This window comes from Lemur catta, chromosome 5 (assembly GCF_020740605.2).
Source record: "Lemur catta isolate mLemCat1 chromosome 5, mLemCat1.pri, whole genome shotgun sequence".
In the NCBI taxonomy this organism is placed as follows: domain Eukaryota; kingdom Metazoa; phylum Chordata; class Mammalia; order Primates; family Lemuridae; genus Lemur; species Lemur catta.
The window spans coordinates 14,361,365-14,380,855 of NC_059132.1; the positions used below are offsets into that span (position 1 = coordinate 14,361,365).

At 45.0% G+C, this 19,491-nt stretch overlaps 1 protein-coding gene across 1 annotated transcript in view; it reads right to left on the reverse strand.

Moving 5' to 3' along the window:
• Positions 1–8,648: 8,648 nt before the first annotated feature.
• Positions 8,649–19,491, reverse strand: part of LOC123637967 (ran-binding protein 17-like) — a 75,800-nt gene continuing 64,957 nt past the window's right edge. Inside the window, exons 7-9 of the mRNA XM_045551190.1 lie at positions 13,741–13,839; positions 11,788–11,915; positions 8,649–9,060 (exon numbers count right to left, since the gene is read on the reverse strand). Coding sequence (XP_045407146.1) covers positions 8,964–9,060; positions 11,788–11,915; positions 13,741–13,839 — 324 coding nt within the window. The 3' untranslated portion in view covers positions 8,649–8,963. The remainder of the gene's footprint in view (positions 9,061–11,787; positions 11,916–13,740; positions 13,840–19,491) is intronic.

Consider the following 19,491-nt stretch of genomic DNA (forward strand, 5'->3'; position numbering starts at 1 on the left):
GCCGCTTCCTAGCTGAGTGACCTTGAGCAGGTGACTCCGTATGTTTAGGCTTTGGTTTTCTCATTTGTAAAAAGGAAGATAATGCGTGCGTTGCGGGGATGATCGTGAGCTGTGAGCGAGCGAGAGCGCGCAGAGCACAGGGCCTGGCACACGGGCAGCGCGGTTTCCCTCCCACGCCCACCCCGCTCCCAGAGCAATGGTTGCTGTATTGTTATGATTCTTGTTTCTTTTGTTTGCAGTTTTATTTTATTTGTGCAGGCTCAGTACTGGGAGAGAAAGGTGTATTTGCCCACCGACAGGGCCGGTTTCAGAGGACGGGGAGGGCTAGAGGAAGCAGGCTGGGGGCTCTTCCTCTCTGCTGCCCACGGTCCAGATGCCTCAGGATTTGCAGGGCCGCCAGGCTTGGGTCTGGACGTAGGTCACTTGCCCGCTGTGTGACCTTGGGCAAGTTGCTGCCCCTTGCTGAACTTTTGTGTTGGGTAGAGAGTGAGGCCTTGGGCAGTGAGGGGTGCGGAGTGCAGTATGCCTGGGGTCTGGGTGGGCACTGCCTCCCTCCCTTCTTGGTACAAGGACCCGCAGATGGGTGGATGCCATTGCCCTGGCCTCGGGGGCCTCCTGCTTCTAATTCAGGCTCTGCCACTGGCGGTCTGGGGGACCTTGGGTCCCTCACTGCCCCTCCCTGAGCCTCATTTTCCTTATTCCTAAAACAGAAAGGCCACTAGCTACCCCCAGGGTGGCTGTGAGAACGAAATGAGATGCCATCTGTGGAAGTGCCCGGAACAAACTCTGGCGGTTACATAATGACAACTTTAACGACAGCAGTAAAGCCGCTGCAGTGGAAACCGGGTGTGTGCCAGGCAGGGGGCGGACACTGATTTATTTTTCACAACAACCTTGCGAGGAAAGGGCCAGTTTTGACCCCAATTTTTGACCAATGCGGGAGGTGAGGCTCAGAGAGTTCGAGTGGTCCACAGCCCCCACTGTGGTCGCCTGGCCAGCGGCACCTGGCCTCCAGGCCTGTGTGTGCCAGTCAGGACAGCAAGGCCCACCCCACAGAGGTGCAGGGCAGAGAATTAGGTGTGTGTGGTGCAGGTGGCGTGGGTGGTGTGGCCAGCATTGCTCCAGGGCGTGTGCAAAGAACGGGAGTCCGCAGTTTACCAGCTGTGGGCTCAGGGAATTATTCATCCTCTTTGTGCCTCAGTTTCTCATCTAGTAAAGAAGCAGTACCAACCTCATGAGATTAAATGGGCACATGCAGGTAAAAGCATTAAGGACAGTGCCTGTCGTGGGTAAGGCCTCACTGCTTGGGTCTGGCATTTCTCAGTCATCCAACTGTAGGCGTTTTGGGCCAGTGATCATAAACCCCCTTTTATTCCTGATCCGGATGGGAGAAAGCTGTTAGGCAGCTCAGGAAGCGGGGCTAGGGGTGTGCAAATTGGAGCAGGTATTAGTCCCTAGTACAGTGGTTCTCAAACTGTGTTCCTGCACCAGCAGCAGCACCTGGGAATTTGTTAGAAATCTTAGACCCCACTCAGACCTACTGAATCAGAAACTCTGAGGGAGGGTTCAGCAATCTATGTTTCATAAGCCCTCCAGGTGATTCTGATGCATGCTCAAGTTTGGAAACCAGTGCCCAGAATGTTGTCCATTTCATCCAAATTTTCAAATTTATTATTGCAACATTGTGGGAAGATTCTCTCATAATTTGAAATTCTCATATGAGTCTGTGTTAATCTCCCCCACTTTTCATTCTCAGTGTTAACTCATTTGTGCCTTCTCCTGATCATACTTGCCCAAAGATTTGTCTATTTTGCTGGTTTTGAAAAAAGCCTTTTATTTCATTATCTGTGTTTTTTTCTTCCCAGAGACAGGGTCTCACTGTGTCACCTAGGCTGGGGTACGGTGGCATCATTACAACTCATTGCAACCTCAAACTCCTGGGGTCAAACGGATCTTCCTGCCTCGGCTTCCTGAGTAGCTGGGACTACAGGTGCACACCACTGTGCCCCACTAATTTTTAAATTTTTTAAGAGATAGGGTCTCTCTGTGTTTTTAGGCTGGTCTCGAACTCCAGGCCTCAAGCATTCCTCTCACCTCTCATTATCCTTTTTTTAATGCCATCTCTTTCATGAATTTTTTAAAATTAATTTCTTCTTTGTTTATTGAGGTGAAAATTTAATTCATTTTGTCCATTTTTCTTGTTTTTTTTTTTTTCCTTTTCCTTTTTTTTTTTTGAGATAGAGTCTCACTCTGTCTCCCTAGCTAGAGTGCAGTGGTGTCATCATAGCTCACTGCAACCTCAAACTCCTGAGCTCAAGCAATCCTCCTGCCTCAGCCTCCTGAATAGCTGGAACTACAGGCATGTGCCACTATACACCTGACTAATTTTTCTATTTTTTGTAGAGACAGGGTCTTGCTCTTGCTTAGGCTGGTCTCGAACTCCTGACCTCAAATAATCCTCCTGCCTTGGCCTCCCAAAGTGCTAGGATTACAGGTGTGAGCCACCACGCCCAGAATTTTCTTTTTAAATAAATGCATTCAAGGCTCTAAATTTTCTTCAGAGCACTGCTTTTCCCAAATATGTTTTGATATATATTTGGTATTTCTGAGGTTGTAATTTCTTGCTGCCCCTTCTTACCTGCTATCAAGCAAACAATGAGAAACAGAGTGACACACACACACAGAGTGATACACACACTGGAAGAGAGAGAGATTAGAAAACAAGAATTCTAAGAACTGCAGAACTGGGGAACTGGACTCCTGGGGCACATCCTCTACTCTTCCCCATGGAGAAGCCAGGAGAAAGGGGTGGCATGGGTGGAGGCACATAGGGGAGGGTGGGGCCTCAGGGATGACAGGCCGGATGCTGGAATTTCCAGTTGGTCCATGAGCCCAGATGCAGGAGGCCTAGGTTCCTCGAGGCTCACTCTGCTATTGACTTTCTGTGTGAATTGGGACACAATTTCCCTGTCAGTAAAAAGGGGGCAGATAGAAACAAGGCTTTTAATGTGTTTGGATCAGATACCCTATTTGAAAGATTGATGAAAATATTATGGGCTACTTCCACAGAAAAAGACACAAGCAATAATCTGGCATACATACCATGTCACAGGTCACTGACCTGCCCCCACTGTTGGCTTACACACCCTAGTTAGGAGTCCCTAGGGGCCCTCCAATTCTTATGATGGAAGGCTCTAAAGACACCTGCCCAAATTTATTCACCCATTCATTTGTTTATTCAGCAAATGTTTACTGAGCACCTACTCAAATTTACTGGACCATGTCCCAACTCTGGGGCTCAGTTTCCCCATCTGATTGTGGGAGCAATGCAGTTTGAGCATTTTATCACTGCTTCCCCCAGTGGGGAGGACTTGGGGAAGAAACTTCCTGAGGTCTGAAAGGGCCCAAGGCTGCCAGGCAGAGGAAGGAGAAGGCCAGCAGGTGCTGGGTGCTGCTTGGGTCCCCCGACACAGGTCATGAGGCCTCAAGAGCAGTTGGCTTAGGGAAGTGAAGTCTCTTGCCCAAGGGCACGCAGCTGGGAGGGGGTGGCGCCGGGATTTGAACCCAGGAGCAGGAATGAGGGCTGGCCATGGTGGGGCTCCCTTGTCATCACTACTGGCTTGGAGGTTCCTTTAGGGCAGATCAGTGTCAGTGGCGTTAGATTCCATTATCAAGAATCGGTATTCAACTGAGTAGCACACAGGAAGGTCAGATGAGGTGATAAGGAAACAGATTCAGAATCGGGTCCAGGTTTTGCGTGTACACAGTGATGTGTTCACCTCCCCCAGCTCTTCCCATGGCTGATGACTTGGCACCCTTTAAGACCCTCAGCTATTGCCCACCCAGCAAAGCAGTATCCCTCCCTATCATTTTAGGCACCTGTTCATTTTCATTGCTACACTCGTTGCCCCTGGAACCCATCTTATTTGTTAATCCTACTCACTAGCTCTAAAGGGGCAGAGACTTTGTCTCACTCACTGACTTATCTGTCGTAGATGAATGAATGAGTGAAACAATGACGTCCAGGGTGCTTGGGTTGGGTCAGACCAAGGCCCTGGCCTTGAGGAGGGCCCAGCCTGGCAGGGAGGCTGGCAGCAGCAGCAGGAAGCTGGCCACAGGGCTGGGGGTTAGAACACAGGGCAGCAGACAGGAGGGGGAGGGGAGGAGAGATTCCCTTCTCTGTAGGGCAGGGGTGAGGGGGCCGGTGGGGGAGGCAGCGACTGTGTGCAGAAGCAGTGTGCAGGAGGGCGGGGATTGGTCAGTGTGCACAGGCTGGGGACAGCAAGGGCGGGCATGGTGGGCAAGCACGGGCGGTGGCCTTCTCAAGGACCTCCAAACCTCATCTCGTGCCCTTGTTTGTTTCCTTCCCTCACCCATCAGCCATTTTTCCTATTTTGTGCTCTGCAACTTTCCTCCTTTCCTGACAGGTTTCTCTACTAAATTTGACTTCGTTTCAACACTTTTGTTGGGCAAATTACATTAAGATGAATGTTGCAGGTACCCTTTATGGTTTATTTATCGTGATACTGTTTGTATCTCACGCTTATAAATAACTTATGTTATAGCTTTTGTTTGTGGAAATGTAACTTACATATTTTATTACGCTTTCTGTAAACCTCAGAAAGAATCTTGTCAAGGAAGCGCTCTTATCAGCAATCCAAACTATGGGACGTAAAAACCAACACTAACATTATTTTTTAATATGCCAAGGAGGCAGGTTACTCTTGCTGTAGTTTGAAAGGTTTGCTGTCATCGTAAACTTGCACCTCAATAAAACATTAAAAAGTCTCAAGAATGATTTTTATAAAGTTCAGGGAGGAGGATGAGTCGGTGGCAGAGCCCACAGACACAACACACAAAGGGCCCAGATCCTGGACTGGCTTTTTTCTGGGAGTGCCTGGTCCCATGTCGGGGGCCCAGAGGGTTCTGTATCCAGCTCTCCCACCCAACTGTCCCCCAAGGCCAGTGTGAAGTACTAGCTCAAGGGATTGTAGTGGAAAAGAAACATGAGTTTTGGAGTCAGGCAGATCTGACTTTGAATCCTGGCTTGTCCACTTTCCAGCTATGTGGCCTTGGGTTAGTCTTTTAGTCTCAGTTTTATCATCTCTAAAATAGGGATAATAATAGTTGACATTCTTACTGGGAAGCATAAAATGAGATAGCAATTTGCAATGCTTAGCAGGCCCTCAATAAATGATAGCAGTTCTAATTATTTTATGTTCGTCTTGAAACTTTTACTTTCTCCCCTTCCACTCCACCCTGCTCCTCTCTCCAGGTACTCCTTTCCCTCCTCATCATAAGGAGCCAAGTTTTCTCAAACGCTACTTCCACAACGCTGCTGAACGAGCCCCCATCCAGATGAGGTTTTCCATGTGCTAGATCTTTTACTTTCTCCAATTGCTCTCACCAAACCTACCCTGTTTTTGGTTCTCATGTTCAGCTCTCTGTTGGCAATTAGCTAATTTGGTCACTAGTCTCAGCTACCAGCTCCATGCCCGGCCGGTTTTGCATTTTGAAAGGGGCCCCACTACCATAACCAGAAGGTACTTCTAGGTTGTCAGGGCCAGTGGACGGGAGTCGGTGGTGCCAAAAGGGCTTTTCTGGGCAGTTCAGATCATCACACACAATGTAGGGACAAGATGCTTCCTTTGTCTCCCATCGTAGAGAAGTCTGATTGGAAAGTACAGAAAGACAGAAACATCTAAAATATGGGCAGGATACAGCTTTCTCAAAGGTCAGGTTCTGAAGTCAGTGTGGAAGGCAAAAATTAAGCAAAGTCAAAATACCTTCAACTTGCTTGAGCAGTTGGCTGGGCTTAGAGCTCCGCATTATATGAGCAATACATCAGTGTATGCACTAGAATCCCATCAGAAGGGTGAGGTGTGCAAACGGAGGCCCACACCTCCTATATCATCCTCACTCTGAGCATGTTTGTGTAAGTTGTAGGCCCTGTGGAATTGCCAGCACTATTTATTTTTTCCTGTTTCTGAATCTAAGTTAGATACACTTGTGATCTGAGTAGACCATATAATAGTTCCACTGGTTCTTCCGTATAGTCTCCGCAGGTTTGGGTGTGTCCTTGCCCTTGCATGCTTGTTTTTTCCTTGGGATAGGATGTCCCTACAGAGACATCCTGGGGTTCTAGGTCTCTTCCCAGGAGTCCCCACTGTCCCTTATCAAGGCAGACTCTGGCAAGCTTGGGGATGGGGGACACAGTCCCAAATCAGGTTCTCGTCCATTATGGGAAGAGCGTGCAGTATATGTGATCCTTAAACATCCCAGCTTCTGCACTTCCTTTTCCTCCCTCAGGAAGGGCTCAGAATGAAACCTAGCACTCTAAAGGAAAATCAGTATTCCTTTTCAGGTTTCGAGGGAGAAACTTGTAGCCAAAACTCAACCTCTCTAGCAAAGGCCAGATAAGAGAGTTGTGGCAGACAGCTTTAAAAATGGCTCCCAGTGATCCCTGACCTCCTGGAAGCCACACAGGCTTCGTGCAATCCCTCCCCGACCCAGTGATTTCCTTCTAATGAATGGGATGCAGCAGAAGTGATGGGACGCCCCTTCTGGGATGAGGTTATAAAAGCCTGTGACTTCCAGATTGCTGTACTCTCTTTGGGTCTTCTCTGATGAAACAAGATGTCAGTGTTGTGAGCTCAGTGTTGAGAGGCCCATATGGCAGAAAACTGAGGCAATAACCGCTGAGACCCTGACCCCTGCTGACAGCCGCCAGTGGGCCTGGACGCGCGTCCTTCCCCAGTCCAGCCCTGAGACGCTCACAGCCTTGGCTGATACCCCTGACTGCAGCCTGTGAGAGACCCTGAAGAGAGGGCTCAGCTACGAATTCCTGACCTACAGGAACTGTGAGATAATAAATGTCGCTTTAAGACACTAAGTTTTGGGATAATTTATTATTTAACAGTAGAGTTCTGAAAAACAAATGGTAATCGTCCTAAATATAAGAGGTTTCAACTCACCATTCTGAAAAATGTCTTCCTTGGAAGAGGCCAGGAATTTCTTTGAAGTGAGACAGATATGGGTTCAAATCCTGCCTGTATGACCTGTGTAAACTATATACCATCTTTGAGCCTTAGTGTTCTCAGCTGCAAAGTGGGACTAATGCTGTCTACCTCCACAAGGCTGTTGTGAGGACGAAGGGAGGTAATGTCTGTAAAGGGCATGAGAGATGCATGCTGCCCTCCGTGTGCTCTGCAAGGCCAGCACCACGGACAGGTCCTGCTCAAGTCAGCAGTGGGGGCAGGCCCGACCACGGTTCCTCTGAGAACAGCTCTCGAAGGCCAAGTCTCGTGGAGCCTTTCTTGGCTGGTGTGAAACCACCCGGTGACCTCTGGCAGTGTGGCAAAGAGGAGCAAGTGCACACTGTCATTTTCTTGTGAGAAGTTTAATGCAGATGATACTGTGCTTTTAGATCCTAGAATTTGTAAAGAAAACAGTGCAGAATGGGATAGGCCTTCTAATAACACATTGTGGGATGAGTGTGCAGTTATAAGCCTCCAAGAAATAGAAATTCTTGTTAAACTTCTCTGAATAGCTGATGTTTTACAGCATTCAGAATTTGCCTTTTCAAGGAAAATTTTATTTCCCATTTCTAATGAAATATGGTATAAGGCCGAAGCTTATTTCTCCATTAAATACTAGAAGTAATCCTATCTATGACACATTTCCCTCTAATTTCCTTCACACATGGAAGGCAAACATTTTGAGATAAAGTTGGGTGACTCTGCTTTCATATGACAAGACTGTTGTAAACTCAACTATCAAGAAAGGTTACAAGAAACACTAGTCCGAGAAATGAGATTATAAGAGGAGCCTGAGGATTTACTTCTTGTTCAACAGTAGGGCCAAGCTTTCATGTCTTATCAGAAATAAAGGGCACAATATTTATTATAAGCCTGAACCATAAAAACAGAGTGGTGAGATAAAAAAACCACTTGACAGTGGCGATCTCAAATTAATAGCCTAGTTACAGTATATCACAAACTGTAAAGGCCTTCATGGTCTGGGTTTGGGTTAAGTCACAATCCCAACGGTAATAAGTCATTGTGGAGGAATGGAAACCAGCTGTTTCTTATCCCCTGAAAATCTGAACTTATCCCCTGAAAATCTGAAACACTGAGAACTGTTTTGGGTGGACCAAGAGGGCAGAGCTGCTTCAAACATCGTATTTTACTAGTTACAGTTGGCTTCTCTTAAAAATTAAATGGAGGCAGGGCTGGGTGCTGACACCACCCAGAACTTCTTACTGGAGCTACACGACTCCTTCCAAAGAAATCTCTCTGCAGGCAGTAACTGCACAGCTTAATTCTTCTAGACTGAACCACTTCAGATTTATGCCAGTGAAAAGCAAATGTTGTTTGTAAGTCATTTAATTGTGTTAGTGTCTCTCAACTTTATCTGACGCGGCAGAGGCAGAGGCCTGCGTGCAGTCCTGGGGGACGCTCGGGCAGTGCTCCCAGGCTCCTTCTAAATGCCCGTAGCCCAAAGTCCCCAACGCCGCCTCTTACAGACTCGTAACAAACTGCTAATCTAACAGGTTCCATTGGCATTTGTCGCAGTGCAGGATCCATGTTGAAGGCTGCATCTCCAACAAACTGGCAACCTTAATTGCAGAACCATTAAATAGCACACACTTAGGTGTAAACCTGGTTTATTATGTTCTTTGGTTAAATATTGTTTCTATATCCTTTCAAAGCATTATGAAAACAAAGATAATATTCAATAGAAAGACTGAAAACATATCTTTTGCCTTTTCAGAGCAAAGACTGAATTTACATTATGTGTGACTATTATAAATTCTTATAATTAGGCCGGACATATAAAAAGGTAGGGCTTTTGTTGCTGTTTGTCTGTTTTGAAAAATACATTCCCCTGGGCTAGCCAGCATCACTGTCCTGGGACCCAGACCTTCCAGGTTCTCTTGCTGAAGGCTGCTGGGCACAACACGGTCAGCTCATCATGTCCAGACTGCAGGGTTCCGCACTGCCATCACTGCGCAGAGCCTCTGCCACTTCTCTTCGGAACACGGATAGATTCTGGGTGAACCTGTGGAAACAGGAAGAAAGGGCAGTAGGGAGGCCAAGCTTGTGTGAACCTCCGGACGCTAAGGCCACTGTGGAGTCCAGGCCCTTGAAGACCCCCCTCCCCTGCCCCCGTCCCCATTCAGGCTGAACTCCTTCCTCTCCACTTGCAGAGCCTTTACTGTTCTGCCCCCAGCGCTGCCCTCCCCTCGTCCCTTCCTGGAAAGCAAGGGCTGCTACCAAATCCACTCTGACCATTCTGAGGTGCATTTTGTGGTTCTACAATTTAAAATATTTTTAAAAAAGTCAAATTACACATAGATGGTAAGAAATATAAAGAAAAGAATCAAAGTTTATGTGTAAAGCACTAGATTGAGTTTACATATGAACTCATTTAATCATCACAAGTTTTCCCTAAGGTAGATATGAGAATCCTCATTTAACAGATGAGAAAACTGAATTTAGTGGCTGAAAAAGAGAAAACACTGGATCAGACTACCTGGGTTTAAATACTGGCTCTACCACTTACTAGCTAGGTGACCTTGGATGAATATTCAACCTCTTCTCTTGGAGCCTAATATTAGTAGCTACCTCAAGGACTGTAGAAAGCGAGCATTTATTGGGTCAACTGGGACAATGCTGTAAGTGCGTGCAATGCCTAGCACAAGAATAGTCCAAGCCGGCCGTCACTCTCATTACACTAGGAGGCTGCCTGACTTCATTTCACAGAGCAGCTTAGGAAGTGGTAGGCAAAATTTCCAAGCCTTAGGGGAGGCAATTTCCCCCAAGGCACCTAGGGTTTCCCCATTCATCAAGTCTCCCTGGCTGGCCTCTGCAGGTGCCCCTTTGTGCCTGATGAGGATCTCGTTGTGAAATGAATAGTCAAGAGACATGTCTGCAGATCCTATCTGACCGGGCCTTGTATTCCTGAAGCCCAGGCTGGCAACTCCAGGATACACTGTGGCTACTGATGATTTGCATTTCATTTATAAAAGGATGGTGTAGGCAGTTTTTTCCTGAACACATTTTATTTCTCTTTTTTTTTTTTTTTTTTTGAGACAGAGTCTCGCTCTGTTGCCCGGGCTAGAGTGAGTGCCGTGGCATCAGCCTGGCTCACAGCAACCTCAGACTCCTGGGCTTAAGCGATCCTACTGCCTCAGCCTCCCGAGTAGCTGGGACTACAGGCATGAGCCACCATGCCCGGCTAATTTTTTGTATATATATATTTTTTTTAGTTGGCCAGATAATTTCTTTCTATTTTTAGTAGAGACGGGGTCTCACTCTTGCTCAGGCTAGTCTCGAACTCCTGACCTCGAGCAATCCACCCGCCTCGGCCTCCCAGAGCTAGGATTACAGGCGTGAGCCACCGCGCCCGGCCCACATTTTATTTCTCCATCATTCATTACTGTCTCTCTCCTCCACTACAATGTAAGCTCCACCAGGGCAGGAAGCTTGAATAGTTTACCACTGATATCTCCAACATCTGCACATAGTAGTTCTCAATCAAGTTTTACGAACTAAATGAATGAATGAATGAATTCAGGCCTAGCTGAAAAGTCTGGGTTCCTTTCATTTAGAACTCACTGACAACTGAGATACCAGCCATTCTGAAAGGACAGGCAGAGGAAGGAACTAATACTTACCGTGGGTCATATGTCCCAGGTACCATGCTTTACTACATTAAATACCACAATCAATTATCATAATCTCTGTTTTACTGGTAAAGAAATTGAGATGCAGAGAAGTTAACTACCTTACTGACACACAGACTATAAAGCGGAGGGATAAAAATTTTTTTCTTTCTTTTTTTAAAAAAAATTATCGATACATAGTATTTGTACATATTTATGGGGTACATATGATATTTTGTTATGTGCACAGAATATATATTGATCAAGTCAGGGTACTTAGGGTACCCATCACGTCAAGTATTTATCATTTCTATGTGTTGGTGAGCATTCCAAGTCCTCTCTTCTAGCTACTTTGAAATATATAATACATTGTTAACTATAGTCACTCTGCACTGCTATATACCTGGGGTCTGTCTGACCTCAAAGCCTGTGGTTGTTCAAATGCCAGGAAGCCTTACCTCATCTTCCACAGCAGATCTGAGTTTCCTTCTTTTGATCTCTTTTTTTTCTTTCTTTTTTTGAGACAGGGTCTCACTCTGTCACCTGGGCTAGAGTGCAGTGGCATAATAGCTCACTGCCACCTCCAACTCCTGGGCTCAAGTGATCCTCCTGTCTCAGCTTCCCGAGTAGCTAGGGCTGGTGCATGCCACCATGCCAAGCTAATTTTTTAAAAATTTATTTTTATTTTTTTTTAATTTCTTTTTTTGTAAAGATGGGGTCTCACTATGTTGCTCAGGCTGGCCTCAAATTCCTGGCCTCAAGCGATCCTCTTGCCTCAGCCTCCCAAAGTGCTAGAATTACAGGCTTGAGCCACTGTGCCTGGTACCTTTGATCTTTTCAATGACTGTTATTTTTCATCTCTCTCTTGTTGAATTAGAAACTGCTGAAGGGCAAAGGCTACATTTTATTAATCTCTGCATCCCTGCATAGTGCCTAGCATGATGCTTAGAAGAATGCAAATACCTAGTTTTGTTTACGGAATGGAACTGAATTAAGTCTAGGATTACAGGTGTAATAGAAAAGCCACATCAGTATATGAGCTGTGTTAAGTACAGTCCAGTTATTTTCAACAACCTGGAATTTCTGCCTCCCCCAGAGATGCCCTACTGGGCAATGCTTACCTATCTCTGTTCTTGATGGACAGGTTCTGCTCCACTCCTTCCATCAAGTTCCTGAAACACTGGGCAAGGACCTCCTGCTTGGGGAGAGGCTGGCTGTTTATCAGACTTGCTCTCAGTTCACTGAAATACTGTTGGGAAACAGAATAGCTCAGAGAAATTTTTGTCCAGGTCCAGTTTGAACTTTCAGCCCTTACAGAAAACCTGAACAACAGACATGCTCCTGAGCATAAATAATATTATCACTTTTCACAAAAATCTCTTGCTATAATTGTTCTATTGTCACTGCTTAGGCTGATGGGGTCCTTGCATCCTCTGTGGGGGATCAAACACATGCTCTTCCTGACTCTTATCTCCACTAATCACAGAAAGGCTGAGAGAGGAAGGGCCCCAGGCTGAAGGGAAGAACTTCACTAAAAATGCCCAGGGAACAGTGTGGGTGACTAAAGTCAAGGCCAAGGGTCTCCCCTCAGGCCTCATGATCTTTCCTGGCTTCAGTGAATCACTCTTCAGTCATCTCCAGGCTCTGCTCCAAGTCTCTGTCTTTGTGGGTTAGAAGGGGTCTGCTCCACTGAGACCGGGTACTAGAGGGGGGCTTGCTTAGTCTGGGGAGAGCTTTCTAGCACTAAGAAAAATATCAGTCATACCTGGTCACAAATACCTGCACAGCCCCTTCTCTGCTGGGGTCTGTGGGCTTTTATATAAACACAAACTCTGATGCTAAACACAGCTCCTAATCAGTGGAAACAGCCTAATTTCAGTGCAGAGACAACATTTTACCAGTCATGTGTTTATCCTTCCAAGCCCCAAAAGCATGATATTTAATTTCTATCATACATTAAAACAGCTCACATCAAAACACACATAATTAATATGTAGTCAGACTAATACTTAAATACTATATATCACAGGCATTAAACCACAATGTCTTCCTGAACAAGATTGGGAATGCACAAAACTACTTATTTTTCCCTTTTATAATGATGCAGTGACTCACACCAAATAGAAAATTATTAGTTTTTCATCCCAAACCATGAAATATTGCCTCCATCAGTAAAGTATAATATTGTGATGTCATAAGCTTTTTCTAAACACTGAATTTGCCCTTATTCCCTCTCAATCATTTTAAAAGAACTGCTCTCTTTTATAGAGCTTGGATTTAAATCACAATAACACCGAGGGAAGATGAATGACAGTGCTATTGAATGTGGCTAAAATTGGATACTTCAGCACAGGTGAATGATGAGACAGCTCTTCTCTTTTTGATATATTTTCTTCTTCTATTAGTTTCCTTCCAAGGCTGGGATTTTAGTTTGAATTTTAATGCATGCAGCTGCCTCTAATCTCACTGTCTTTTTGCTCAGTACTATCTTATTGTATAGACAATTCATTCTCCCAAGCTGTAACGCACTGTTCCTACTGACTACTGGGGAGACAGGGGTGCATTCAAGAGGAAGTTGGAGAGGCTCGAGAGGCAGCTCAGGGGGGCAAATGCACTTAAGAAGCTGGAGGCGTGTGTTCCCAGATGAAGGGTGCTGGTTCTGTGTAGGAATTCTTGTCAGGCTGCTGCTGCCACCATCTAGGGCAATGGGTATCCCAGATACACAAGGAGGCCAAGGGAGGAGGCAAAAGGGTTGTTGCTCAGAATTCCCTGGCAATGGGGGGAGGGGAGAGGGGGTGAGCTTGAAATACTACTGAGCAAACCACCCACCCAGTAAGTGGGGGCTGTGGGTTCCAGAAGAGCTCGTCTTGAGGCCTCTGCTTAACCCAAGAAGGATCTGAGACCTTTGGGTAAGGGTCTTCTGGGAGAATTTAATGTCCCCACAGAGTTCTCAAGGTCTCAGCTCCAACTCAGTTGGCTCTGTGCCTCCGTCCATCATCATGGCTCAGCCTGGTATCCAGCTTCTCTCTTCTCCCAGGGACCACCTCCCAGGACCTTCCTACAATCACACTCACCTTCTCATTGAGCAGGATGAGCCCCAGGAGAGGCCTGGACACTGACCACTGGTTCCGACAGTCTTCAAAGACAATGGTGTTCATGAGGACAGACATCATCTGGAAGACAGAGTCACATGAAGACTGGGATGCCTTAGCTCAGAGTTCTCCCTAATCCCAGGCCTTTGATGTGCTCACCTTCTTTCTACCCCTCCATTTTGCTAACAGCTCTTCCTGGACAAACAGCCTAGAATCTGGAAGCCTACAATGCTGCCTGTAGCGATTCCTGATAAAGACCCCCAGCTCCCTGTGGAAGAGTTTCCACCATCAAAAGCTTTAGTAAGAACCTTTTGGGTGGGCAGAAGTCAGAGGTCATTGGGCGAGGAGGATCAGTTCCTGCCTCTCAACCCTGATGTGCTTTCCTCTATGCTAGGGCACCAGGAAAAGGCCTGACTCATGTCCCTGTCTGCCTCTCATTTCACCTAGGGGGGCAACATCTCTCCATGGCCCCTTTGAGAGAGAGAGAGAGAGAGAGGGAGAGGGAGGGAGGGAGGAATGGGACACATTCCACGCAGGTGACCTTGGAACATCATGCTTCCTACTGGCTCAGGCTGTTCAATGTTTCTCACTCATTCTTTATTCACTAATTCATTCATTCACTCATTTATTCCTACATTTACATACTCATCCATTCTTTTAAATTCAAACTCTGTAAGACTTACCGGGGAGATAAGCGAATACATGCATTTACCACAAACTCTGTCCTTAAGTAGCCTGAAGCCTTCTGGGGGAGACCACCCAGAAGACAAATAACAGGAAACAGAACTGAGCAAAGTGATGTGGGCATGCAGAAGAGGAAGGGACGCTTCTGGGTCCTTGAGGAGAAGTTACAGAAGACTGCACAGAAAAAGTAACATTTAAGGAGTTCATCATAAATGTGTTCTAAGCAGAGAAAGCAGCAAAGAGGATGGTGGGGATGAACAGAAGGGGTTCTACAATGGTAAGGAACTCAGTGTGGCAGGAGAGAAAAGAGTTGGGCCAGAAGTAAGACCCCAGTGCCAGAGGAATCTGGACTTCATCCTTATGGCCATGGGGAGCCAGTGATGGGTTTTCAGCCAAGGCAAGACATGCTCAGATTTGTATTTAAGAAAGATCTGTCCAGGGACATGTAGGATGTGTACTGTGCAGGTGAAACTAAGGAGGGAGGCCAGGGATGAGGCTGCTGCAATAATCCAGGCAAGTGGCTGGGAAGTGGGTTTCAGTCAAATATTTATGTGGACCTGATGATACAATTTCTGCTTCTTGGACTCTTTACCTCCTGCCTCTAAACACTTCTATTCCCATAGCTCCTTTCCCCAAAGGAGAGCAAGGGAAATGGCAATTATGTGGCAAAGCCCACTGCACTAACTGGGCTTTGGTGACCTGGCTAGTCTGGGACACATTTGGTTTTGTCTTCTGGCATTTTTTTATATTCCAATTTACCCTGTGATCTCAGGCAAGTTACCGAACCTCTTTCTCTGTGTCTCGTTTCACTATAAAGAGGGAAATAATCATCTAGCACAAGGAAGCTCTGAGAATCAAATGAGATGGTGTATATAAAATGTGTTACAAAGAATAAAAAGTGTTATAAACATTTAAGGTATATAATAACAGTAATGAGCTCCTTTGCAGCTCTAAACATCTGCCATTCCATACATCATCATCATAACAATTTGGCTGGATGCAAATGAAATCTGCCAATTCCATATTTATTATATGTCCACTCTCCCTGGGGAGAGGCTAGGTCTTAAGCCTGGCATGTTGAACATCATTTGGAGAACACATGTTTCCATGCACAATCACCAAAGTCATAGAGCCACAAATTAAACTGACAAGCAAAACTAACAGATCCACAGAGACAGTCTAAAATATTATGGGCTTCACAATCTGAAGGCAGAATGGATATTTTAATGGAAAAGATTAAAGTCAGAGGCACCAAATTCCTCCAGTAACTGACAAAGCATCTTGAAGTGATGTGCCAATTACTTTATACGGTTCTCCCGTGTATTCATTTGTCTGAATGCATGTATTTATGTCTGTAATAAGTAAGGGTATGTCTGAATAAAATACTTTTCTAAAAATAAAGTTGGCTAAAATGGGTGATTTTTTTTTTTTTTTTACTCTTCCGGAAATATGGAAATTAGTGAGCAAATCTGCTTAAATGGTATTGACATGGCCATCCATTTCTAGAATTATTTTTTTCTAATAATCCTTGAGTAGAGGATGGGAAAATAGCCCAAGCAATGGGGAAAATTCCTTTGGAGGAGGACCTCCCATGTGGAAGAAATACTGGGTGAAATGCTTGAGTACAGAATCCCTTCCCAGGTAATATGAAATCTCTAGGGGGGAGGCTCTCTGTGGTTAACTACACAAATAAATGAACACTGAAAAGAGACAGCTCTAGGCAACTGCACCATCCCAGCCTACAACGAGTCACAAGGCACCATCGGTATTTGGTACAAGGAATGGCTGTGTGAGCTGAGGCTCCACTCCTTCAACTTCCACGCACTTCAGCACTGCTACAGGAATGGCTGGAATAGCCACTGCAAATTTGTCCAACCTAGGCTACCTTTTCTAGGGCCTATGTCCAAAAACACATACATTATCTACTGCATTATCCTAAGCAGCTATTCTGCAAAACCAGGGAAGGGCCCATTTGGGAAAGGGAGTTGTGTGACTTGGTCCACTTAGGAAAGCTACACTCCACACTGCCTCCAGTGCTTCCTCATTCTCCTTCATCCTTCCCACAGAATTTGGCAGGAGTCTGTAAAACATTTACCTTTATGAAGAGAAACCAACATGGCATAACAGGGATAAGCTTTGGAGCCAGTGAGAACTGAGCCCAAATTTTCTGGCTCTGCCACTTAACTTGGGACATTGGGCAAGTCAATTCACATCTCTGAGGCTTTATTTCTTTACATATAAAATGAAGGACTATAACAACTACTTTGAAGGGCTGCTGTGAGGAATGACTTCTTTTATATAAATCAAGCATTCTGTACTGTGCTTGCCATATAGTAGACATTCAACATAATGTTCCTTTACTGCAACAGTGGCTGTCATCCTAGCCTAACCCAACAGAATTTCATGGCCCAATGAAGTACCCCAATTCATGTCCTGACTAAAAACAGATAAATAAGATTACAGTCTCTTCACAATTACTTAATCTCATTAAGGGTTGCAGTCTAAAACAAAAACAACAACAACAAAAATAGGAAACAGTCCAGAATCCATCTCTATTTGTGGTCTGGCACACGTATTTAGTAAGGATTTTGAATGAAGAGTGTTTCTGTTGTTCTGAAAAACATGTATTAATAATTCTAAATAAAACCCAAAATTACCTACAAATATCTGACCTGGAAAAGTAAAACAAAGCAATGTTATGCGATCTATATCTCTGTTCATTCCCCAGCTCCTCTCCTATTCTTCTACCCTAAAATGGGATATAAAACACAAGAAACCAAAGTGGCCTTTCCTACCCAAATATGCTGGCTCACACTTTCTCTACAGCAAGGGGTAACAAAATGCTCACTTCAAATCCTTCCTGTTCTATCCCCCACTGAAGTAGAACAAGCAAAGATGTGGTTTGTGTTAAATGCTTTATTGCTAGACAGTGAGTCTGTACTTTTTTCTAAGGAAGTTGGAAGCTCAGTGGGTCTAGCAGCTGGATAGAGAAGGATGGCTGGAAAGATATGAGTAGAGGCTGAAAAGAATGGAAAAAGCCAGAGTGAGTGAGTATAGGGTGATTACTGCAACAGCACTGGGGCGGGAGGGTAGGGAGACTAGTCTTCAAACTCCTGCGGTGCTGGGACCTTGTGTGACTTTTTTCTCTGTATCCTTAGTCCCTAGCAACTGGCATACATCAGAGGTTTTGGAAATAGCTACTGAAAGAATGAATACATAAATGAATAAATGAGTGGAAAAGAATGAAGTATCAAAAACTAAAGTATAAAGAACTAAAGAGCTGAACGGGCACTGCACAGAAAACTAATCTATGGTTAAAACCTGAAATGGTTAAATATCTAAATTAATACATTGTCCATTTCCAAGGATCCTGTTTTTGTGTGCAGAGCTTGAGAATTCTTCTAAGCCACTGCTGTTGTCCCTACAGCTAGCTGCAGAGGGAGCCCTGGTGGGGGCTTTCAGGTTACAAAGACCAAAGGCCTAGGCACCATCTTTTCTAATGACAAGTACTTCCAACTAAGAGGAAACTGTGCCTGATGCGTTTTCTCACTGCCCAACAATAATAATAGCTATCATTTATGGAGAGTCTTCTGGGTGCTCAGCACTCTGCTAGGCACTTGCATACACTGTCTCTAATCTTCAACTAACCCTAAGAAGTAGATATTATCGCTATTTTATAGATTAAGGATCTGAGGTCCTGAGTGAATAAGTAACTTGCTCAAGGTGTCACAGCTACCAGGATGAGAAGCCAAACCAGGATATGTGCATAGGTCTGCCTGAGTCCAACATGCCAACCAGCTACCTGCCACCCTCTTGCTGTCTGTGAGGGAGGATCAAGACCCCCAGCAGTGGTGACTGAGGCAGTATGACTGGCTCCTACTATAGACTTCTGGAGGATTGATGGTGTGAGAGGTAAAGCTCATTTCTGGGCGTGGCTCATTTTTCTCCTTCAGTGGACCTCCTGGGTATGTAGCCCACATGTATCTTCTCCGTTCAGACACTCTGCCACCTGGTAATGAGTCAGGCAGCCACTGAAATTCCTGTGATTAGAATCCAAGGCAGTGGTTCCTGGGGTGTTCTCAGCAGAACTTCCCGCCTCCCAGCTAAAGCTTTTGTAAATTTGGTTAATGTATTTTTAGACTCTCAAGATGAACAACAGCAGACTTAATTAATAGACTGTCTCTGGTAAATGGTCCATTGAACATTTTTATAAAAATAATGGTTTCCCTCCCACTAAGAATACCACATACATAGCAATTTAAATTAACGTCATAGAAAACATTAGTAAACTAATTTCCTGTGAGTTACAATACTCCCTATAAAATGAAAACTTTTCATTGTTAATGTTCAAATATACTGAATAATATAACTAAAAAATATTCCATAAAGTTCTAAGAAGTAGGAGAAAAAATTTAAACTATGCCCTCCTGCTTCCCATTTGTATCATAAAGACAAAACTGAGCCTGAAATGATGATAAGAACCCTGATCCTACAGGGATCAAATCTGCAATATATTTAGGGAACTCCAACTCTTCCCTCTCCATCCCAGCCTCTTTGCTCAGGGTTGGAAGATGTTTTAGTTGTACTGCAAATTGCTGTTTGCTGATCAGAGAAATGGAAAATGGGAATAGGGCAAGAGTAATCTGTCTTGTCCAAAGAAGGACCTGAGGAGGCTTTGGTTTAGACAAAGGAAGGACAGACCAAGAAGACAGACCAAAGAAAAGTTGAGAGATCAAAGACAAAGCACCCCTGTGCCTAGACATAGAAAGGAGTTGGCGGTGGGGGGCAGACTACAAAGAAAGGATGATCAGGGCTGTGCTCAAGAGTATGCACTACCGAATGGGGTGCCTTAATCTGTTCATCTTAATTTGTTAATGTGTCTGCTTTAATGGGAAAAGGGATAGAAGACAAAATGATCTGTATTTCTGACCAAGCCAGATTGTCCTTGATTCTGATGCAATGAGTTGGTGATATTTTGAGGAGTAACCAATAATAAATGCATCAAACTCTCAAGAGATGCTTCTAAGTCCCAGGAATCCTTTGGCACAT